Genomic DNA, 23,247 nt, shown 5'->3' with positions numbered 1-23,247 from the left:
AAACTTAATATCGATTTCAATGTTTATTCAGAAGTAAACAAAGCTATAAAAGTGTTCAGCTGTAAAAATTAATTAAACATTGTTTTTTTTAGAAAAACTGCACATTTTTCAAATGCAATCTGTAAAACCAATAGCAATACGTAGCTCTATTTTTAAATATTAAAACTATGACTAGTCCAGCTGGGTAATGAGAAACTGCTGATGAATGAAAATGCAGACTGCATTCTCAGAAAGCTTGTTTTCACGAAAACTCACTAGTTTTTCTAGAGTTTCCTGATTAATCCGTCAAAGCCGTCATGTCCTGTGCTCATTCCCCACTAAACTCAAACCTATTTTTGAAAAATCAATGCTGAATTACAATATCTCAGAGCTTCTTAAAAACGACGAAAGGTTTACAGGAATCGATTTTCGATGGGGCCCGATATTTCTTTATTTTTTCTTTGCATTCATAATTATTTATACCATACTACTTCCATTTTACTTATTCACCAACAAAGTGAACCACAAAAGAGATAATGAGGCGAGTAATGATCCGGGATTTTAGGTCATATTTTGATCCGCCAAAGTTTTTTTTGAGAAGTTTTCAAGAAGTTTCATTAAGAAATTCGGTTTTTTCAGACAATTTTGAGTCTAATAAAGAAATAAAATATTCAACTACACCACCTTTAAAAATGTTTCCCTAAACTTATTTCCGCATTTCAGATGTTCATCTATCCCATTACTGCACACTTTTGCCAAATGGTGAAAGTATCATATTTGGTATTTGTGTCTGCATGCTTCAACTTTATTCTTGTTGTCAATATTAATTCGTCGTGAGTACACATATCTTTATCCTACCCGTTACCGTAAACTAGCCTGAAAAACGGTCATCCTGCAGGCACGTTTTGTAAGCCACGAAGACACCGCTTTAAAACCACGCAAACGTCGGTGGCAAACCACACAAGGGCTGGCCGGCCCCCGTGTGGTTTTAGGCTTTTCCTGTATCGTTCAGTTTATCTGAGCCTGTTTTCCATTAGGAGCTGCTTTGAGTTAGTTCTAACTTGTAGTTTGACAGGCAGGCATTTTTGTTCCTGTGTAGACTGCTCATTTTTATCCAAACTTAATTCCTTCTTCCAGACAGATAAACATAGTGCTCATTGCATTATTGTTCTTTGCCCTATTCAACGTGCTTTACATTATTACTCAAGCATTCCACGTATTAATATTTGTACTCGCAGTTGAACGATTTTTTCTTTATTTCTTCCCATCAAGCGAAAAAGTATTTAAATCGGTGCCAATCAAAATCAAGTATCTGTATATTGTGATAATTGCGAAAGATTGCTCATGTTTCGTATTCTCAGTTTGGAAACGCAATGAGGCGGTATTCGAAAATCTAAATTGGATGAATTTCTTCTTTTTGGTATAAAATGGGATTTTACTTAAAATAGGCGAATTTCTATTCAGATGACTTGCTGTATCAATGACATTATTGTATTTTTCTCGGCAGTTATATACATTCCAATTTTCCTTAGTGTTCGGAGACTTGTGAATTTACAGTCAGTTCAACGCTCCAAGCCGCATAACTACATTTTCTTGCAGACAATGGTTGTTTTTACACTCAAATCTGTAATTAATTCACTTTCTAACGCTTTATGACACTTCAATTCCAGATCCATATCCTGATATACATGGTGACAAGTCATGGCGGTAACTTCTCTTCTATGTTATTTATTCATTGGATTATAGTGGCAGACTTCATCACTACTCCGTTGATTGTCCAAATGTCATACCTATCATGCAACAAGAGAAACATGAGCGTTTTATTCGCTTCACACAGTTTTCGACATTTTTCAATGTGTTGTTTCATTTGAAAACGGGTGCTGTTGTATTTCCATGCGAAACGTCAAATTTTTCAACGCCTTGAAATTTTGAAATGAATGTTATAAAAGATTCATTGTTTGGTAGTTTTTTGAATTTTTTGAAATCCAAACTTTGAATCCAAAGTCCGTATAAAAGTTATTTGAAAATTAACTGAGCAGATTTAAATGTCGTCACAAATTCCTTAAACAAAATTTATTTTTGTTATTCCATTATCTCCTGGATTCCTCGGAGATTATACTAACAAGCTCTTCATGAATGCTCTATAAACAAGCATACCTTCAATCTTATATTTAACTCTTTAACTCACTTGGAAATTTTTCATGACATGTTTCAACAAACATGCGCAATTGTTTCATTATTCACCAATTCTCTATTGGCCTTTCTGATTCTTAAAAACTCGCCGCCCCAATTGGGAACCTATAAGTGGCTCATGTTCTACACATGCCTTTTTGAGCTAGTTTATACCTCGTTGAATATTTTTGTAGAACCAGTAGGTTTTTTTTGGGTATTTGAGTAGTAGCCGTATCCTTAAATATTTTACCAATTTTGAAAGCACCTTTTTTTCATTTTAGGCGGCTTCTAGACTGATACCGGCTTGAGAGAATGTTCAAATTATGTTTATGTTTCAGACAATCGGAACATTTCAATCGGTGTGTTACTTATTTCAAGATTTAAGAAAGTCTATATTTGGTCACGACATCACATTGATTTTTATATGTTAGCTATCCCCGCGATTGAATATCTTGCATAAATTCAGATTTTTACAGTGGGCTACTCTTCATGCTTTGGATTTTCACTGTCAATTTTCGCGAGCCATTTTATTTATCGCTATGGTGTCGTCAACTCGTGAGCTCATATCTTGCACAACTAAAAAAGCATTCGGTTGATTTTGCAGAGAGTTCAAGCAAAAATATTTAGCTGGCATGAAACACAGTCTCCTTTACATTGTTCCAGTCTGTTGTGGTGTTGTGTGGGGGTTGATGTGTCGGATAAATTTGAACGAATCTCCATCGAAATCTGCTTTTTTGAGGTTAAAAAAAATGCAATTTACAGGAAATCAATCCTCAATTTTTTGTTACAGAATCCATTTCCAAGAAGCCTTTGATTTGAAAATTGAGGAATGCGTTTACGTTGCTTCTTATTTTTGGCCAGTTGATAATCACGGTGTTTCCTATCCCGACACTATATCATTTGTGGGTGTTGGTATTATGTCTCTGATTCTTGTAAGTTGGAGTGATACTTTTTTGTTTATCATGTAATAACAAATTCCGTTAAGAGTTCTTCGTTTTTGAATGTTATTTATTTTGGAATCAAATGCTACAACTATATATCCCAGCAGCTCGGAGAGCTATCTACACAGTCCCAGGCCATAAAGTCTCTTCAAGCTCAACTTTTCTACTCTTTAATCTTTCAATCCGCAATTCCTTGTCTCTTAATGTACTTGCCTGCCGGGACGATTTTCATGATTACTATGTTTGATCTCGGTTTTGATATGGAATTTCCACTCCTTTCCTTCACCGTTGCAATTTACCCAGCAATTGACCCACTTCCAACTATTTTTATAATTAAGAGTTATAGGAGAGGGCTGATTGGTATGCTCACTTGTCGCAAGAAAAATCAAATCACGACTACTTCGTGACAATATTTAAAAATGATAAGTTCTATAAAAAGCTATGGAGCAAAATAATAAACTTATAACATCTTACTAATGAAAATTTATATAAGATCTCTTATAAAACCCTGAAAATCCAGTCAACACAATCACAAACAAAAATCAATAAAAGAAGAAATCTAGGAAAAAAGCTTAAATTACATAACTAACCTCTAAATTGAAGTAAACTCTGAATACTAATATGAGAGATTTCAAATAGCATGCTTACTTAAAAACTCTATAATTTAGTTTATGTGAAACTTATCAGAAATGACCAACTGTTTGTTCTACACAACCTGTCAATAAAACATGCGGTAGGCAGGCGCCTGAAGCGTGCCTATGTTCCACTAAAAGCTTAATTAACCATCAAACCAACTCTTGGTTTTTCAGCTTTAGACACTTATTTAATTAATTTCTCTCCAAAAACAGGTGATTTTATCAGTGACAGGTGACTACTTCGGCTGTATTAGTTAGACATCGGAAAACCCATAAAATGAATTTCTCATGTATCCCCGACGTTAACTATTTTGATTCTCCACAATTTTTAGCCATCGCTTTACATATTGTCACTGTGATTGTCACGCCGTTTCACTTTCTCGGATTATACTGTGTATTATATAAAACTCCAAGACAAATGAAAGGTGTCAAGTGGTATTTATTGAATTTACACGTTTCGGTTATGTTATTCGACTATTCTGTGACACTTTTGACAATTCCGTTTCTGTTGGCAACGAAGCTGGCGGGGTTTTCACTTGGTTTGGCAAAATATATGAATGTTCCGTTTATAGTGCCAGCGTTGACAGCGGTTTATTGTTTTGGACGTAGGTTTGATGTCTGTGAAGTTTTATAACATACTTGTATCGTTCTCGCGCGTTGCCATCATGGTTTGCTGGCGCTAGGTTTAAAGGGGTTGAGATGGATTGATTTCATAGTGGGTTAGGGACACGTCTGGCCTGTGTCGACAAATAAAATTTTAGTCGACCCACACTATAGACCTAATTGGCGTCAGTGACGCGTCACATGCGCGGATCAAAGACCAGATCAAAGAGCGATTTTCATAACATGGTCAAGGTGTAACATCTCAGATTTCGTTTGATGAATCTTTTTGGAACTTGAGACTAAAAAAAAGAAAAGGTTCTGAAGACATTTCAGCGATGCCGATCAGGGGGCATTCGTAATTTTTTCGGCATACCGGCATAACGGCTTAAGCCGCACTCCAAAAGACGGCATTATGCCGAATGTCGAAAACCGCACCGTGAGATGTTTACCTGGATGTTAGTCAATTCGACTGATTTATGACTGATTAGTCTGCTGCAACAAAGGCTGCAAATCTCGCATGTGCTGCGACGCCTACAAATTATGTGCTGGTGCACTACTGCGTGGTTGGGTTTATATATGTGAAGAAACGCATTTATATTGGACTGTTATATAAAACAAACGTGCATAATAATGATTTTTCAGTCATGTTCATTGCTATCGTTGTTATATTCGAGAATCGATTTCGCGTCATATGCACTTTCTCGTGGAAACCAAAATGGGAATCCTTTAAGTCAATTTTTATGCCGTTTCACTATTTTATCTACACATTTATGCTTTCTATCATCTTCTTTCTCGTCCCAGAACAAAAATCCGCATTGCAGCAGGTGTTTCAGGTGGGCGGTTAAATGCTGACTTTCTTACAAACTTGGCATGTTGTTAAAAACCTCTGAAAAGAAGCCAAGGTGTAGCCACTCAAAAATCTCAGCGGGTCAATGCCTAGTCACAAAAAAGGCAATATTGTGTTGAATAATATAAAAAATTCAGACACTTCCCTGCCTTCCTCGTGAAATATACGAAGCTCCCGTCTATGTGATCGCCGACGATGTTACTTTTCACGTAATCGTCATATTTCTAGGCGTAGTAGCTGTCACTGTAGAAATACTATTTTATCTTATGTACCTCATCTGGAACAGTATCAAGCAGTTGAAGGAAAATAAAATGTCACAGAAGACATTTCAACTTCAAAAGCAATTTTTAATCGCGATTATCGTGCAGAGCAGTGTCCCAATGATCTTTTTCATCATTCCTCTTCTAACTTTTTTGTTTGCGTTTTTGGAAGGTTACTATAATCAAGGAATTGTCAACTTTCAATTTATAATTGCATCATTACACGGGATAGTTTCAACGTTGGCAATGTTGTTACTTCACAAGCCTTATAGAGCAGCTGTTGCGCGAATTTTCTAGAGATCAATCAGGCTGCAGCCACAGACGACACAAATTTCTGTGATTTCTGGAAAAATAAGTGGAACCGTACTTCTTTAACAATTTCATCTGTTTTTGGTTATTATTTATACATACAGTAAACACAAGATTAATGCTACTTCAAAAATATTAATGAAAATACAAATTGAGTATAACTAACATTTCAATTAAAGAATGAAAAAATAGTAGGATGGTTGTAGACTTATAAAAAGTTACGATTCTAACTACACCGGCAGGCCGGCTTTTTTGGGTCCGTTTTGCATAATATCAAAGTCGAGTACTCACTTGAACTTTGCGCTTTGACGGAATCCTACTTTTTCGAGGTTTTTGTGTTGATAATGTCTGTTCCGAAAGAATGAGTGGAAAAACATGGATGGTAAGAGCATGTTGAAATTTTGAATAGTACTTGTCGGAAGCGAAGGAGCTGAGAGTTGTGGAGCACATGAGTGACAGGAAACATGATAAATCTGGAAGTTCCTGATATTCAAAAATATTTCACAGCAGGTGAAATAAATTGAGTTTGTTCCGGGTATCAATACGGCACGCGCACTCTTCGGGCCCCAGTTTATGAATGACTCAGACACCAGTCAAAATCCTTCTGTGTACTTTGTGCCGGTATCAGTAACATTTGATTTTTTAAAAGCTTGTTCGCGTTAGCAAAAATTTCAATCACATTTTTTGAAGTTGAGAAATCAGGAACAACCGCAAATTTTTAATTTACAGGTTGTAGTCCGTGGTACTGCAGGAGTACTGTAGAATCATTGCAGTTTCGGAAAAAATAGAAAAGCTATGCTGGTGTATAGAAAAATTACATAACGATGAAAAGAGTTGACATAACTTCATTTAATATTAAAATCGAGTACTTGTTCTTTTTGTTAGCTTCCAAATACGTTGAGCGTGGCTACCAGGCTGTTTGAAATTCAGATTTAACATTTGGACAATTGATTCTCTATAAGGTCTGTATGCCATCATCAATGTCCAAGTGGATAACACTCCATGTATGGACATTACCATGAACGCTATGTTGGTTGCACCTGGAATTGTGAAATTAGGTTTGATTCTGTTTTGAACAGATAAATTATAGCCCAGTGGGATCACCACCAGGCAGTGTACCTGAATCCCAAATCCGCAGTGCATAGCACTTGAAAAACGGATCGTCCTTTCATCCTTAAAAAAATACCTTGATTATGGTAACCAGTTGATATTGAATAAAGAATATAAAAAACAGGAAAAGCAATTATGACAATTGGAAGGATAACTTGCATGCTCATTGCGATGAAAAATTGCTTCTGTAATCGACTTGTACTTCTAGAAACGGGCGTATTTTTGAGCAAATGACGAAAAATAAGCCCGACTTGCAAAAACATTTGAGAAAAAACAATACTCATCAAGAATAATATACAAGTGACAATGCGAGTCCCATTGTGCTAGCGCAAAAAGAAGTGCGGATGATCGTAAACTTCTGTTGGAATACACTGAATTTTCTGAAAGAGAGACGTCTCTTAATTGAGATATTTTATACGTAATTCACTTCTTTAAAAAACTTACACTTTTCAATACAAATCTTCCATCTTTTTGATCGGGAAGGGAAAAAATACCGGCGCATGGTATGTTGTGGCATAAACATAATGAAAAGCATCAAATAATAACCGATACCATTTTCGGATTTTGCTCGACTTTTGACCGTTAACCAACCGATATCGACGATCTTCCAGAAATACCACAATGGTCGCGACCATTACTGCAAAAGTGGTGTCTCTCAATTCAGATAAACTATCACAGATACCCCTCCTTTTTTCGTTGTTATTTACGTTGTTAGAATGATAAATTATTTACAGAATGGTATGTCAATTACCATATTTCCTCTATTAGTCTTGCACCCCTTTTTTGTCTGACCAGCAATACTTTCGGGAACGGCAGCAAATTTGTCATTTTTTGGATAAATTGAACTTAAAATCGCGTAAATAATTGATGAAATACTGGAGAAGTTTATATTTATTCTTGTTCATACCATACATTCAGTTCAGTTTTTTCAGTTTATACATTCAGTCAGTTCAGTTCAGTTTTCTACAAAAAATAAGTAACTTTCCAAAGTTCTTGGGCATTCGAAAATTAATCTTGCAGCCTCTATTAGTCTTGCACCCCTACGGGTCAATTGAAAATTAGTCTTGCATGCGATACTAATAGAGGAAATACGGTACCTTGAAGAAAAACTAACATGTAGGTAAAGAAAGTCCGAAATAAGTTTGCAATGAGACTGGAACGCCGAGAAATGAAAGTAACCCGAGCGGATGGCCTCCACAAACAGGCAAATGTAGGACTGGCATAGTGAAAACACTGAAACCAACATCTACAAATGCTCCGACAAAGTGAAGATATAGCATGCTGGCCTTCACGGATTCCAGCCTTTTCGGCGTTTTTGCAATGATGATGTATGCTCCAAAAGTGTGAGTGGAAAGTTCAAGTATGGTAAGAGCGTGTAGAACTTTTGCATAGTTTTGGCCAGAAGCAAAAAAGCTGAGAGCTGTGGAGCACATGAGTGGCAGAGACCTGTGATAAATCTGGAAGCTCTTGGTAATTGAAAATATTTAACAGCAGGTGCATTTTGCCTAGCGAAATCACTGAGAATAATATAACTTATGGGGTTAATCAAGTAGTGTCGGAAAATTAAAAAATGTAGAAAAATCGTAGAAAAATTACTGTACTCAAATACATGAAAACATGTATTTTAATACATTTGTGACGTCACAAATGTATTTAAATACATTTCGCTACATTACTTGAATAACCCAATTAGAAAAACACGAGAAAAACGTAAAGGACACGGTAAATCGACAGGTAGAAGATCCCAGTCGGATGCCTTTTGTAGGTGTAACCAACTTTACCGTTCGGGATCCCCACCGGGTCTCGAGATTTATATTAATTTATGAATGACTCAGACACTAGTCAGAATTTTCTGTGTATTTTGTGTCGATTATGGTAACAGGTGAGATTTTATAGTTTGCTCACGTTATTTAAATCTTCAAATAGTATTTTTGAGGTTGAGAAATCAGGAACAATCACGACATTTGCAGTTCATATTTTGTAGTCCATCTTACGGCAGGTTACTGTGAAAATAATAAAAATGACATACAGGAAGATTGGGTTAAATACATAGAGGGCGGGGTTGGGAATGAGCTGGCCATACTACAATTAGACCGTTTTCACTTATACGGGTGGGCTGGTGTGAAATCAAGTGAGGAAAAGATGAAGTGAATGTTCTCGAAGAATTTAGGATCTCGAACTGCATCAACTGTCGATTCCACTTTCTAAAATCGAGTAATTGTCCTTTTTGAAAGCTTCCAAATACGTTGAGCACTACCACCTGACCGATATAAATTCAGATTCAACATTTCCAAAATTGATTCTCTATAATGTCTGTATGCCATGAGCATTGTTAAAGTGGATAACACTCCATGTATGGACATTACCATGAACGCTATGTTGGTTGCACCTGGAATTGTGAAATGATTTTCAATGCTGTTTCAAACGAAAAGATACCTTGATTATGATAACCAGATATAATTGAAAAAAGAATATAGAAAGCTGGAAAAGCAATTATGACAATTGGAAGGATAACTTGCATGCTCATAGCGATAAAAAATTGTTGTTGTAATCGAATTGTGCTTCTAGAAATGGGTGTACTTTTGAGCAAATGACGGAAAATCAGCCCGAATTGCATCAACAGTTGAGATATAAGAATAATCATCAATAATAACATGCAAATCGCAATATTGTTACCATTGAGATCGAGTAAAAAGAAGTTTGGATGATCGAAAACATCGGTTGGAATACACTGGCTTTTCTGAAATAAAAACGTTCAAAGTCAGATGTTTCATACAATTATTTATTTCTTTTTTTTGCATTGAATTCTGAAATGTGTGTATTATATTTTAATATAAATTTAAAAAAAAACGTACACTTTTCAATACAAGTCTTCCAGATTCTTGATCAGGGAGCAAAAAGAAAACCGGCGCAGGGTACATGGTAGCAGAAACATAACTTGATGTAACAAACAATAACCGATACCATTTTCGGATTTTGCTCGACTTTTGACCGTTAACCAACCGATATCGACGATCATCCAGAAACACCACAATGGTCGCGACTATTACTGCAAAAGTGATTTTCCTTATTTAGTATGGTTATCGCATTTTTCGTTGTTACGTACAGAATGATTACAGAATTCACAGACTGATAAATTAATTGTCTTGAAGAAAAAGTACTGACCTGCAGGTAAAGAAAGCCCCACATAAGTTTGCAATAAGACTGGAACGCCGAAAAATGAAAGTAAGCCAAGCGGATGGCCTCCACAAACAGGCAAATGTAGCACTGGCATAATGAGAACACTGAAATAGACATCGACAAATGCTCCAACAAAGTGTAGAAACAGCATGCTCGCCTTCACGGATTCCAGCCTTTTCGGCGTTTTTGCAATGATGATGTATGCTCCAAAAGAGTGAATGAAAATTTCAAGTATAGTAAAAGCATGTAGAAATTTTGAATAATTTATGTCGGAAGCAAAAAAGCTGAGAGTTGTAGAGCACATGAGTGGCAGAAACCTCTGATAAATCTGGAAGTTTCTGGGAATCAAGAATATTTACAGCAGGTGCATTTTGTGTAGCAGCTATCACTGAGAAAAACTTGAGAAATTGAAAATTCAACGTTTTTGAATCAAAAATGTCTTAAAGAAATTATGCACATTTCTTATACATCCAATGAAAATAATAAAAAATACTTACCATAAGTAAGGTAAAGTCGCAATGGTGCTGCCGTTGGTGTACCTAGGTAATTGGTACGTCCAAGTCTGGGGAGAAACGCGTAGGACTTTATTATTTTAAACTCGTACTGAACTTGATCAGATGTTCTCCCAGCTCTGGGTAGCATGCATCATTTAGTCATCAGTTGACCAACATCCGGGTCACAGGGGAGCCAGAGATGGTCGGTGGTGCCTGCCTGTGGTACCTGTCGTACCGTCGCAGCCTTGATCGGAATATGGAGTAATCCACAACAAGATTATCGTTCACAGTCCCGTATCGGACTTTACTTGAATTAAAACACAGTTGGAGCATCACTAGCTGAATCTCAGATCCGCAGTGTATTCTGCTTGTGAATCTATAGTTTGCAAGCAGCCGTCACCATGACTACACATCGGAGAAACAGAAAAACCGGGAAAACCAGTCTTAATGAAGCGTCTAAAAGTCTGTTCTCGTAAGATGTATTTTAAAAAAGTGTTTTACAGATTTTTGTGCACAGATAGTTTATTTTTCTTTAATGAAAACTTTCATGATTATTTTGTTTATTTGTTGTGGACATTAGTCTTTTCCACGGTCATCATTAATTATTTATTCTGGAAAGCGTCCAAATACGTTGAACACCACCACCCGCCTTATTGAATTTCAGATTCAACATTTTGACAATTGATTGTCTATAAGGTCTGTGTGCCATGAGCATTGTCAACGTTGATAGAACTCCATGCATGGAAATTAAAAGAAACGACAAGTTGTTTGCACCTGAAAAGTTGAAATTATGTTTAATGCTTTGTTCTGAATAGAGGAAATACCTTGATTATGATAATTTAACACAATTGAGACAACATAGAAAAAAGCTGGAAAAACGATGATAATCATTGGAATGATGCCTTGCAAGCTCATCGCAATTAAAAACTGATATTGTAGTCGGTGCGTATTTTGAGAAATGGAAGGGTTTTTGAGCAACTGACGGAAAATCAGTCCAATTTGCAAAAACATTTGAGAGACCAGAGAACTCAACATGAGCAGGATACAAATCGAAGTATACTTTCCATCGAGATCAAGCAAAAAGAAATTGGGATGGTCTAAATATTCGCTCGAAATACATGGATTTTTCTGAAACGCAAACTTTAGAAGTAAGAGATTTTATTGTATAAGCATAAAAGTTTTTAAGACATACACTTTTCGATACAAATTTTCCATACTTTTGGTCGGGAAGGAAAAAGTATAAGGGAGTAGGGTACAATGTAGCATAAACATAATTAGCTGTGACAAACAGTAATCGGTACAATTTTCTCATTTTGCCTGACTTTTGACCGTTAACCAACCGATATCGACGATCTTCCAGAAAGATCACTACTGTCATAACCATAACTGCAATGATGTTTATAATTGCAAAACTTTAACACGCTGTATTGGATTGCTTTCGAATTGTATCTCTACAATACGTTGTGAAAAAAAGTGTGAGCGCTATCGCCTTAGGCTTAGGCTAGTATGTACTAAAAATCCTCAGTTGTAGATCCCCTCCGCACGCTCTCCGTTATGGGGTTATTCAAGTAATGTAGAAAAATGTATACATGTTTTTATGTATTTTAATACAGTTGTGACGTCATTTTTCTACACTTTTTAATTTTCCGACACTACTTGAATAACCCCATTAGTCTTAGGAACCAACCTGCAAGTGCACAAAAACCTACATAAACTTGCACCGAGCTTGGAACACCACAAATTGAAAGTAACCCAATCGCATGACCTGCACATAAAGGTAGTAGTAGAATCGGCATAGCTAACCAACTGAAATAGACATCGACAAATGCTCCAACAAATTGTAGATAGAGCATGCTGGCCTTCACGGATTCCAACTTTTTCGGTGTTTTTGTAATAATAATGTATGCACCGAAGGAATGAGTGGAAAGTTCAATTATGGTTAGAGTATGTAAAAGTTTTATATATGTTTGCTCGGAAGCAAAGAAACTTAGGTTAGTCGAGCACATGAGTGGCAGAATATTGTGGAAAAAACTTGAAAGATATTGGGTTTTATAAGGAATTGAGAAACAGGTGGAACTAAAACGTCCTGTTACCACAAATTGCTAGATTTATATGCGTGTTTTTCTTAAGATAAAGTAACAACGGTAATGTTTTATGTCATCTGTAGTCCCTTGTTAGTTTTCCACACAATATTCGAATCATTCACAATTTTTGCCGATTTCTCCGATTTCAGATGTAAAATGCTCAAAGTAGCGTTACGATACGGTGTATGCACGATGATCATGGTCAGTGTAGTACATACCCCATGGAATGCCATTGTTGCCATCGCCAAGTTGTTTGCTGCTGAAACTTTACAGAAGTTATGTTTACTACTATACAAATATCTATACCTTGATTATAATAATCATATTGAATCGCGTACACTATAAAGGCAGCCGGCAAGAAGATGACCAAAAATGGAATAGACAGTTGAATACACATCGCTATGAAGAAGTGAAGAAGTAAACGCTGTGTGGCTCGAGAATGTGATTTTGTGTTAACGATAAAACGGAAGATGAACAAAACGACTATACCAATTTGTGGACAAACTATAATTACTAAGAGACTAACACAAATACTGTAGGTTGGGTTATCAATTAATAGGACAAAATAACCAGGACGAGAAGGCACGTCGATAGGGATGCTCGGGATTTTCTGGGAAATTGGATTTTATTAGCGAGTTTGGTTTGTTGAGCTAATTATTTTTGAATCAGAGTGCCAAAAAATTATATTGTTATCTTAATCTAGGGTTCCAATGAGGTCGCGAGAGGTTTCCAGTAATTAAGAAATTGCGATAACTTACTTCAAAAGTGTACGTTCTTCCTTGTTCTTCACTAGGAATGTCTAAAAACGCTGGAGCTATGAAAGTTGCAGAAAACGCGTAATTACACAGAACATATAGTTTTCGCTTCCAACTTCTGCGGCCAGAACTTCCATTGATTAATTGAAAGTAACGATTTTCAAAAAATACGAGAATAGTTACGCCGATTACTGCAAAAAAAAGGAATTCACGGCCTTTTGCAGCTTAAAAAGGACTCACCTCCCATACATGAAACTCCGATATAAACTTGAACAGACGTTGGAATTCCTAAAACTAGCGAGAAGCCCAATGGATATCCAGAGCAAACGGGTAAAGTGAGCACTGGGATTGAAATGAAGCTCAGATAAAAATCCACGATTGCTCCAGAAAAATGGAGCATCAGCATGCTAGCCTTCACCATTCTCATTTTCTTCGGAGTCTTCGCAACTATCAGATAGGCTCCGAAAGTGTGGAGTGGAATTTCAATGCAAGTGAGAATATGAAGAATTCCTGCGTAGTATGTGTCTAATGGAAGTGAGCTTCTGCTGTCCGGCCACATATGTGAGAAAGAGCGGAATGAATTGCCAAAAACTCAGAAAGTCAAGTACATTTTTCAGCTGCTGATTACTGCCAGGGGCGGCGGAAAACTCGATCCTTGGAAAAAAAAACCTATTAGTTTTTGATATGTAGGAAAACAGCTGGAATATGTTTTTTTTAATTGTTGGTTCAGAAAAAATTCAATTTAATTCAATTCACCATTATTTGTGTGAAAAATCTCTGTACATATAACTGTGTCCACTTATTACTCATACATATGTTTTCGATCGGTGCTGTAATGAAGCTTTGTATGTTCATAGATCTTTTCATTTTTGTTAGTTTTTCATTATTTTGCTATGTATTGTGTGGGAAGATGTTCATTTCATTTGGCTGTTTTCATTTGTGGTCACCCTGTTTTTAAATCATTACCTTATTCCTCAGACATATTTTCTCAGACTTTTTTTTTCCAATTCTCTTTATACAATTCCGGATGTTTTTCACATAATTTTTTTCTGCGATTTGATTTTGTCGAATGGTATAAAAGAGAAAAACTGATGTGATTTCTCAAAAAAACTTATTCCGATTTTTTGACGGCAAGATTCGTAATAACCTAATTTGAGTAAATTTTAAAAAATGCTCGAACTTAAAATTTTCCGTCCTAATTTTTACGTATTTTCTCGTCCCGTGCCACAAAAATATATATTTTCCAGGATGGTCTCTGCGGAAATAATCAACCAGATTTGCATCGCATCTGAAATTGTTGTGTTCAATATTCTCGGACTTTTTGGACACTTCAATTTTTTGTGCTTGACGTACAAAAAACCTGCATTGCGATCGAAATCTTGTAAGTAATGAAAGTCTATTAGGGCTACTATGTGAGGCAGGCTTTATTGCATGTTTTCTGCATTCTCGCTGGAAGTCAAAGGCTTGGGGTTTGCACCACATAGTGTGATAGGTGGATTTTTCACAGCAGCCGACACTTTTTCAGTTCATAGTAGCATTATACAGAAGGCGTGGGCTGCATGAAAGTCCTAATCTTGATTACGAAATTTACAACAGGTCGGCAAGTGGAACATCTGTTTGAACACAAATCCTAAGATAACATAGCTTGTCCAGAAAATAGAGAACATGTGTTACATTTCATTTTCATTCGAATTCACAATTTTCAGCTTACCTCCAATGTGTCCTAAGCGTGTCGCACATAATTTGTCTTCTATTCGAAATCCCAAACGCCGCACTTCTGTTTACTGGGATCAGGCTCAAGCGGAACGTATGCTTTCCGGCAATATCGATTTACGTATTTTTCATCTGCTTTCAAGCTGTAATGATACTCATGCTGGTCATCGATTTATTGATCATTGTTTTCTTCACCACTTTGTTAGTTATTAAAAAATATATGAATCGCTCACCAATTTTTCCAATTTTAGCTATCGTAAAATTGGAACCATCAATTATATTTCCATGATGCTAGTCATTCCCTTTATATATTCAGCATTTACAGTTGCATTGGGATTTTTAAAAATGAATGATGAAGTAATAATCTTTTGTAATCCGCCAATTGGGCTTCATCCAGATGTCGGCAGATTTTGGTCAATGTCAAATGTTATATTCAATACAATCACACTCTTTTTATTTGTGTTCTTAATGATTGTATTCCACTTTAAAGGTAAGATATAGATGAAATTATCAATAAAATCTAATATACTTTAGGAAAGAAGCAGAAAAGTGACACTAGAAAGTTGATGAAAAGTTTGAAAGTTTCCGTGATTGTCTTCATCTTCTCTTGGTACATGTGCATGCTTGCAAACGATTTGTTTGTCGCAATTGGAATAACTGGGCCGCTTCTTGTATTTTGTAAGAGCAATATGGTATTTTTCGCACTCGTCTGTTTTGCCCAACCATTTTATGTGATGCTGTGGAAGTCATCGGAATATCGAGATGCTTTCATTGATATGTGGAGTTTCTTGGAATGTGTGAAGAACCTGAAATCTAGTAAAGTATTGCACAAGGCTTCAAATGTATCATCAGCTGCTCTTTCTGTGAAGAGATCTATCAAGCAATAACTACGTACAATGTATAGTTAGATCAAAATTTGGTACTTGTGTATTACATGCCCTCATTTTAATAGTAATTTTTTAAGCCATGAAAAATAAAAACGTGAACCACAAGTTGTATTTTTAGGCTTAGGAAATAACATTTTCTAAGCCTAAAGAGGAGAAATGTATATCACGTTTATTTTAATTGGAGAAATTAATGGCAATTTAATTTAATTTGAAAATGAGGGCATGTAATACACAAGTACCCAAAATTTTAATAAACATTTTCTTTTCCGAGAAAATATTTTATGAGATTGGCAACCAACTTTATAAGCTAACCAATTTTTATGAAACTACAGTACCTCTATTACACCATTACCATATCTCCTACAGTAATCGTATCAAATGTTTTGTCTGAATCTATAAATCAGACAAAAGAATCGGTGAAAAACAACTTTACAATTAAAAAAATTTTTACAAAAAAGCGTGTGAAAACTGGGAATACTAGTAGCATTGTTGTATTCTGAATACAGAAAACAGAAAACAAAAATACAATAGGAATGCCTAAAAATCCAGAATAACATGTTGTTATTGGATATTTCTTTTTTCAATGATTCATATAAAAAGAGCCCTGTAGCAGGTGAATACTCACAACTCAGTGAACATGAATTTTGCCGTCTACCTTATTGTCCTTATCGCATGGGCTCCTAGATTATATTGTTGGCTAACGTTTCGTTTCTTTTTTTTTGGGAATAAATATGGGATTTGGGATCAATGTTTTGTAAATTAACTAGTCAGTGTAACAGTCTGATTCATTGGAACATAATTCTTCGGGACTTTTTAAATCTTTGTTCGGAAGTGATTAGTGCAGTTTCCAGATGGATCTGACACATTTTATCATCGCCACAATTAACACATTTTTCAACTTTAAAACTATTTATTTATTTTAATGCACCGAAATTATCATGTTTCCATTTTTTGTGGAAATTTTAAATGTATTTTGTTCTCACTGCGCTAAATTGAGAAACCAAAAGAAAATACAGAAATGTAATCAGTTATAAAACTCAATCAGTGCAAGACGATTTATACACAGTAAGAATTATGATTACATAAAAGAAGAATAAAACACAGTTATGCACAAAAACGTCAAGAAAGTACTGCTCGGCCACATTCGGTGGTATGAAACCGATGATAGCTAACTAATTCAGGCTTTCAGTCTTTCAGGCTTTTGACCCGAACATTTGGTTTGCTTGTTGTGGAGGTGCTTGTGACGTCACTTTTCTGTTTTACAGTACGAAAAACTAACAAAGCTTCAATAGAACATCCAAGTTGCCTTAAAATCGACGCGAATGGCCCAGAGTTCTGAAAATAGTTTTTAAAGTAAAAAAGAAGGTTTGTCCCACACACATTGAGTAAATTATCTTGGTCAAAGAGAGTCAAAAAAGTGCTCAACAGGACATTAAAAATGAATATAATTGCAACATCAATCAAAGCAAGACGATTCGCCTGAAAAACTTCACTAGTAATTTTTTTCATTTATTTCAAATTTCTACCCTATTCATGGTAACATCTTTATTTTTGGTTTTGCCCACTTTCAATAGTAATTTCAATGATAAAATAAATGCAAACAAAAAAGTGAAGCCATATATAGCCTGAAATTTTTTATTAATCAAAATCTGACGCAATTTATAAAATTTCACCCATTTTGACGAGAGAAAATATTGTCGGTAGCATGAATTAATGGCACAACCAATATTCACACAATTGTACGGAATATTTAATTTGTAATTGCAAATTACATACAAAATAAAATACTCGAACACACCATAACCCAATATTAAAGTTAGAATCGCATTAGTCGGAATCATTGGACGATAGTTTCGATACTTTATTGGTGCGCAAACTGCCTGAAAAATTATAATTTTTATTGGTAGAGTCTCCTCGAGATTATGGTTTTAGTTTTCACATATTATAATTTGAGATTCCGGCCAAAAAAATTGTTCTATGACTTATTTTTATGTAGACGTTTTTGAAAAGCACGCAAAATTGCAATTTCTTTTCAAAAAAATCTAAAGAAAACGGGAAAAAATTTCAAAAGGCACAGTTATAAGTATTTCCGTCTTAAAAAATCACTCTAAACACCTTCGGCAAATTCATATCCCGCAAACTGGCAATTTGCCGAAAATGAAAAATTCCGGCAAGTCGGCAAACCGTCAATTTGCCCTTTTGCCAAACTCATCCCTGACTCCTACCACGACTACACTTATTCAATCAATCAAGCATATTTGCAATGCTTTAGTAAAAAAACTGCTTACCATAACTCTCTCAACAGAAATCGTCAGTGACACAATTCCTCGCATTGTTCCTATATTTGTACTGAAAAATGCTGAAAACACTATAAAAATATGAAGATCAGGGGCATCTCGATCATAGTAGTTAAATAGGATTACAGAAAAAATGTAAATAGCCGTGACAGCGCCATAAACAGCGTCTAGGAAGAAACGGAAATAAAACAGAGCCATCTCTTTTTTCTTCTTTTTTCTGAAACTTTTCACATTATTTCTTAAATCTCAAATAAAAAAATAATACTACTTTTCCACTTTTTTCAATATAAAAATATTCATAATACACGAGAAAATTGAGCAAATTACTCCAAAAAAATTTATCGATAGCGCCAGGATATCTGACAAATGGGTAGCCTCCATTGATCTGGAAGATTTTCAAATTAACTTTGTTCGTTGGAAAATTGGAAAAGACAATCTTCTTCATTATCAGAAAAAAAAACAATAAATCAATCACATTTGAGCCAAATCTGATTTTAGTTTTCGATCAAGAGACAAGGAAATAATGAAAACTTAGAATATAAGCATACATTGGAAAACATAACTCAATAATTTAATTAACGGAAACAGAAAACAATACATGTGGGAACATGTGGGAATTTGGTAGCGAATGGAAATTGACTCCGAGAACCACGAAAAATTCAATTTATTTTCAAGTTAAAAATTCCTTCTTATCAAGCGGCGAGAGGTGCCACTGCGGTTTGATCTACAAAAAAATGCGGGATTTCTTTCCTAAAAAAAGTGACGTCAGCACGTTCTTAACCATCTAAATTCCCGCAATTCTCGTAGATCTACGTAGATCAAGCCGAAATGGGACAGCCTGATTAGACAGTTTTTGCAATAAAACATGTGAATCTTTACAAAACCAGAAAAAAACTTCTCAATCTTTGAGTGTAGTGAATCATTTTCACCAGAAAACTAACAAAATCTGAAAAAAAATAAACTAGACGGGCTTTATGTAACTGTACTTTGAATGCTTCAACGCTCTTCAATAAAGAAATTAAGAATAGAGGAGAAATGAGCACAAAGCCCAAAAACGAGCAAAATATTTATTGATACTATCAAAAACAATATAGATGTCGAATAACTATTTCACGTTTTTGACCATAACGTTGTGTTTGCTTGTTGTGGGGGTGCATGCTACATTACTTTTTTGTCTCACAAGACGAAAAACTAACAAAGCTTCAATAGAACATCCAAGTTCTCTTAAAACTGATGCAAATGGTCCAGAGTTCTGAAAATAAATTTTGAAATTTAAAGATATCTAGTTTTTGTCCCACGAACAGTGAGCAGATTATTTTGGTCAAAGACGGTCAAAAAAATGCTCAGCAGAACATCAAAAAAGAATATAATTATAACATCAATCAGCGCGAGTCGATTTGCCTGAAAAACTTCATTATTCATTATTTTATTCATTTATTTTAAAAAATTCAAACTGCTACCCTGTTCATGGTAGCATCGTTGTTTTTAGTTTTATTTGCTTTGCAGATTAACTTAAATGATAAAATGATTGCGAACAATAAAGTGGGGCCATATATAATCTGAAAATACGAAAAAAAGGTAATCGAAATCTATTTTTAAAAAAAGTTCACTAATTTCAACGGCCGGAAATATTGACGAAAGCATGAATTCATGGCACAACCAACGTTCACACAATTGTACGGTACATTTAATTGGTAATTGCAAATGACATACAAAATGAAATACTCGAACAGACCGTAAAACAATATTAGAGTTAGAATCACATTATTCGGAATCATTGGACGATAGTACCGAAAAATCAGTGGTGTGCAAACTGCCTGAAACATGGGAAGTTTAAAAAGAAATTTTCTAAAGGATCACCAAATGCCCCACGGAATACCAAATTTGATTTACCAAGTTTTTTGGTGCCACTCGACGTTTAAGCTCATATCTAAGCAGCCGATAGAGCTTCTTTACAAAATTTCACAGACTTAAGCTTAACAATGTACAAATCATGCGCCATAAACAATAGCTTTATCGAACTTTAAATAAATCTAGTCAGCTCAGTTCAAGTTAAATTTAATCAATTTTCACGATTTTCCGGTCAACAATTTTACTGCATTTCGCTAATCAATCGCAAATTTGATTTCTTTTCGAGACCCTTTCCCATCAATTATTCAAACGGAGACGCTCTCTTGCTTTCAAATACTTACTATAACTCTTTCAACGGAGATCGTAAGGGTCACAATTCCTCGCATTGTTAGTATATTTGAACTGAAAAATGCTGCGAGAACTGTAAAAGTATGAAGATCAAGACTATCCTGATTATAGAAATTGTAAAGTATCACAGACAAAATATGAATTGCAACGGTCAATCCGTAAACAGCGGCTAAGAAATAACGAAAACAAAATAGAACCATCTCATTCTTTTTTCTGAAATTTTCCATCTTATCACTTGACTTTCAAAAATAAACACAACTTTTCTTTCTTCAATATAAAAATATTCATAATACACGAGAAAATTGAACAAATGACACCGAACAGATTTATTGATAGCACCAAGCTACCTGACAAACGGGGTGTTTCCATTAATCTGAAAAATTTTTTTAACTGGAAAATGGAAAAGGGAAAATTTTGTTCATTACAGGACAAGCGAAAAGACCCAAGAAATTAATGATCAGAGACTGAGAAAGAGAAAGCGATATTCGAATTCTTATTAGAATGTGGCAAGGAAATGGAAAATTGGAAAAAAAACTAATAAACATGATGATAAGAGTAGCACACCATAATTATCGCGAACAGAAAAAAAAATGCACGTGTGAATTTGGTAGCCGCTTTTAATTGGCTCACAAGAAAAGAGAGCCGATTTGGTTTCAGAATTCAAAACATGTTTATTCAATAGTTGGAAATTCAAACCAAAAGAAAATAGTACAATCACCGAAGAACAGAGTGAACTTATAATGATCCTAAAACACCGGAAGTAGGTACATGAATCATGTTTTATGAGTAAAAATTGTCTCACTCTCGAATTGTCGAATTGTCACAATTGTCAGGTTTTGACATGGTCTCTCCAAAGAGATAAATTATAAAACTGGACTTTTTTTTTGAAGATTGAGGCATGTTTCGAAACAGTCCAGTGTCCAAAATTGGAGATTTTGCACCTCGGTCTCCATATCTATTCGCAGCCACGTAGTAAAACCGCTCTTGGTCAGTGCACTTTGCATGTTTTCATATGCCGAAAAAAATCAATTGTTTGTAGTTACACTTTGTAGGGGTTGAAACACAGTTCTCATTTAACTTTTTCACTAACTTTTGTGGTGTTCTCTGTTTATTTTTGGGTACGTTGCACCTTTTTGAGTGTGGAAAGACATAAACAACATGTTCCAGGTAGATTGGACAAATTGAATATCTGAACCTTATGTTAGTAACATATTTTATCTTGTTTTTCTTTCTAATAGGATTGGGGTTGCCATAACACTATTGCAGAATTCTTTTCCAACAACCTAAACCGAGTAGAATGAGTAAAACAACTTTTTTGCATAAAATCGATGATTTTCTTGTACAAATTTATAGTTATTTGAATTATGTGATATTCGTTGTTTCTATTATTGGTATTATTCTGAATGTCTTCCATTTTCTCGTGCTATTTCGAAAATCTATGAGGCAACTGACAATTAATATATTCATGATCGGAATTGCAATTTGTGATTTTTCCCAGATGATTTCATTTGTTGTAGTTATGACGTCCCAATTTTACATAAATTACAAAACAACACAAATTTCGCCTGAATGGTAAGATTCTTTCATTGTTCTCTCATAATATGTCATTATTTCAGTTACCCACCTCAATCTTATATCGAGTACAAAATAAATCACATTTTTACTTTTATTTCAAACGTGTCTCCAAAGCTTGCAGTATGGCTGGGAGTTAGTCTGGCGATTCTTAGAGCATCAGTTATCAGACATCCTACCAATTCGAGGTGGGCTTTCTGAAAGAAATTATCAATTTGGACTATGCAATTTTATACTAGTGAAGTGAAAGCTAGGGCCAGGGGAGACAGGCGCAGTTTAAGGGGCCTGGCGCCTGCCTCCAACCTGACACTTTTTGTGTTCCGCGCCACACTATACAAGAGGCGCTGCTCGCGGCGCGAGACAGGCGGAGGTCGCCACACGGCGGGCGTGGCAGACGTTTTGGCGCCTGCATGGAAGACCTAGTGTACGCTGCACTGTTTTCAGCTAGCTTAAAAACTTGCAAAATGTCGGCTGCGCTGTTTACATCCAGTATTCCAAAAGTTCACAGTTCTCTTTAGTATTCAAAACTATATATACTCGAAGCACGGAATCCGGATTCTTCTCACCATCTGCCTACCGTACGCCTGCTACTTTATCTATGACTACACAGCTCACTCGACAACCATCTCAGAAACCTGGGAACTACCTCCAGAGTGTGCCAACACCTCTGAACCTGACACTTATACGCTTTATTATACCGAATACGATGAGTCAAGCTTCAGAATCTCACTTTTTATTGATGGAATCCTGTTCAAGTTGATACCATCGATACTTCTACCATTGTTCACAATAGTTCTTTTGTATGAAATGAAGAAAACGAGAAAAGTGGCGACATCTCGAAGTTTTCAAAACTCAAACAGTAAAGATCGATCTACGAAGCTGGTAACATTTGTGACAATTACATTTTTACTGTCCACCGTCCCATTAGGAATATTATACATTATAAAAAGTATTTTTCTTCAATCACTAGTTATTTCGTAAGCATGTCAAAAGATTACAATCATGTTCCTATGATTTTGTTTCAGAAACTTTGCCAACAAACTACAATCCATTTTTGTACTCATATCAATTATCAATGGAACATTACATTTTCTTATTTGCTTCTTCATGTCATCCCAATATCGAAACACTGTTAAGAATGCAGTTGGCTGGAAATTCAAAAGTGTAGCTCGTGCTTCAGAGTTACAAAAAGAGAGAAATATATAAGTCA

The 23,247-nt window shown here is 35.4% G+C and overlaps 8 protein-coding genes and 3 pseudogenes across 11 annotated transcripts; 5 read left to right on the top strand and 6 right to left on the bottom strand.

Annotated features, from left to right (window-relative positions):
• Nucleotides 1–346: 346 nt before the first annotated feature.
• On the top strand, nucleotides 347–1,854 carry srz-47 (Serpentine Receptor, class Z; the record flags this gene model as incomplete). Its single annotated transcript, NM_074953.4, has 5 exons — nucleotides 347–520; nucleotides 703–812; nucleotides 1,117–1,399; nucleotides 1,444–1,605; nucleotides 1,650–1,854. The coding sequence occupies 5 exons, from the start codon at nucleotides 347–349 to the stop codon at nucleotides 1,848–1,850; spliced, it is 930 nt and encodes a 309-aa protein (NP_507354.2). The 3' UTR covers nucleotides 1,851–1,854.
• A 331-nt stretch (nucleotides 1,855–2,185) lies between these two features.
• str-199 (Serpentine receptor class r-10) lies at nucleotides 2,186–3,499 on the top strand (the record flags this gene model as incomplete). Its single annotated transcript, NM_074952.3, has 6 exons — nucleotides 2,186–2,350; nucleotides 2,490–2,577; nucleotides 2,628–2,706; nucleotides 2,756–2,890; nucleotides 2,942–3,083; nucleotides 3,137–3,499. The coding sequence occupies 6 exons, from the start codon at nucleotides 2,186–2,188 to the stop codon at nucleotides 3,497–3,499; spliced, it is 972 nt and encodes a 323-aa protein (NP_507353.3).
• Nucleotides 3,500–4,004: 505 nt separating this feature from the next.
• On the top strand, nucleotides 4,005–5,812 carry srh-202 (annotated as a pseudogene). The gene is made up of 3 exons: nucleotides 4,005–4,332; nucleotides 4,973–5,163; nucleotides 5,315–5,812. Coding segments are annotated over exons 1-3 (1,017 nt in total).
• A 790-nt stretch (nucleotides 5,813–6,602) lies between these two features.
• srh-162 lies at nucleotides 6,603–8,289 on the bottom strand (annotated as a pseudogene). Its single transcript has 4 exons — nucleotides 7,971–8,289; nucleotides 7,351–7,493; nucleotides 6,933–7,236; nucleotides 6,603–6,786 (listed from the first exon to the last, which is right to left on the bottom strand). Coding segments are annotated over exons 1-4 (950 nt in total).
• A 525-nt stretch (nucleotides 8,290–8,814) lies between these two features.
• srh-159 (Serpentine Receptor, class H) lies at nucleotides 8,815–10,340 on the bottom strand (the record flags this gene model as incomplete). The annotated part of the gene is made up of 4 exons (NM_074949.2): nucleotides 8,815–9,245; nucleotides 9,293–9,596; nucleotides 9,712–9,905; nucleotides 10,022–10,340. The coding sequence occupies 4 exons, from the start codon at nucleotides 10,338–10,340 to the stop codon at nucleotides 9,061–9,063; spliced, it is 1,002 nt and encodes a 333-aa protein (NP_507350.1). The 3' UTR covers nucleotides 8,815–9,060.
• A 788-nt stretch (nucleotides 10,341–11,128) lies between these two features.
• On the bottom strand, nucleotides 11,129–12,536 carry srh-155 (annotated as a pseudogene). Its single transcript has 4 exons — nucleotides 12,240–12,536; nucleotides 11,723–11,916; nucleotides 11,355–11,658; nucleotides 11,129–11,304 (listed from the first exon to the last, which is right to left on the bottom strand). Coding segments are annotated over exons 1-4 (971 nt in total).
• Nucleotides 12,537–12,682: 146 nt separating this feature from the next.
• Nucleotides 12,683–13,928, bottom strand: srh-174 (Serpentine Receptor, class H; the record flags this gene model as incomplete). The annotated part of the gene is made up of 4 exons (NM_074947.1): nucleotides 12,683–12,873; nucleotides 12,921–13,224; nucleotides 13,373–13,560; nucleotides 13,610–13,928. 4 exons carry the CDS (start codon nucleotides 13,926–13,928, stop codon nucleotides 12,683–12,685), a joined length of 1,002 nt encoding a protein of 333 aa, NP_507348.1.
• A 689-nt stretch (nucleotides 13,929–14,617) lies between these two features.
• Nucleotides 14,618–15,969, top strand: srsx-1 (G-protein coupled receptors family 1 profile domain-containing protein; the record flags this gene model as incomplete). Its single annotated transcript, NM_074946.1, has 4 exons — nucleotides 14,618–14,750; nucleotides 15,076–15,283; nucleotides 15,334–15,572; nucleotides 15,617–15,969. 4 exons carry the CDS (start codon nucleotides 14,618–14,620, stop codon nucleotides 15,967–15,969), a joined length of 933 nt encoding a protein of 310 aa, NP_507347.1.
• A 1,185-nt stretch (nucleotides 15,970–17,154) lies between these two features.
• srbc-25 (Serpentine Receptor, class BC (Class B-like)) lies at nucleotides 17,155–18,647 on the bottom strand (the record flags this gene model as incomplete). Its single annotated transcript, NM_074945.1, has 6 exons — nucleotides 17,155–17,304; nucleotides 17,350–17,448; nucleotides 17,496–17,594; nucleotides 17,643–17,849; nucleotides 18,258–18,483; nucleotides 18,535–18,647. 6 exons carry the CDS (start codon nucleotides 18,645–18,647, stop codon nucleotides 17,155–17,157), a joined length of 894 nt encoding a protein of 297 aa, NP_507346.1.
• A 724-nt stretch (nucleotides 18,648–19,371) lies between these two features.
• On the bottom strand, nucleotides 19,372–20,834 carry srbc-26 (Serpentine Receptor, class BC (Class B-like); the record flags this gene model as incomplete). The annotated part of the gene is made up of 6 exons (NM_001356780.1): nucleotides 19,372–19,518; nucleotides 19,569–19,667; nucleotides 19,727–19,825; nucleotides 19,877–20,083; nucleotides 20,459–20,678; nucleotides 20,725–20,834. 6 exons carry the CDS (start codon nucleotides 20,832–20,834, stop codon nucleotides 19,372–19,374), a joined length of 882 nt encoding a protein of 293 aa, NP_001343581.1.
• Nucleotides 20,835–21,762: 928 nt separating this feature from the next.
• On the top strand, nucleotides 21,763–23,243 carry srw-51 (G-protein coupled receptors family 1 profile domain-containing protein; the record flags this gene model as incomplete). Its single annotated transcript, NM_074943.1, has 4 exons — nucleotides 21,763–22,037; nucleotides 22,082–22,225; nucleotides 22,556–23,014; nucleotides 23,063–23,243. 4 exons carry the CDS (start codon nucleotides 21,763–21,765, stop codon nucleotides 23,241–23,243), a joined length of 1,059 nt encoding a protein of 352 aa, NP_507344.1.
• Between the last annotated feature and the right edge of the window lie 4 nt (nucleotides 23,244–23,247).

Source organism: Caenorhabditis elegans, chromosome V (assembly GCF_000002985.6).
Source record: "Caenorhabditis elegans chromosome V".
Taxonomy (NCBI): Eukaryota; Metazoa; Nematoda; class Chromadorea; order Rhabditida; family Rhabditidae; genus Caenorhabditis; species Caenorhabditis elegans.
This window is presented reverse-complemented; position numbering and strand designations above follow the sequence as displayed.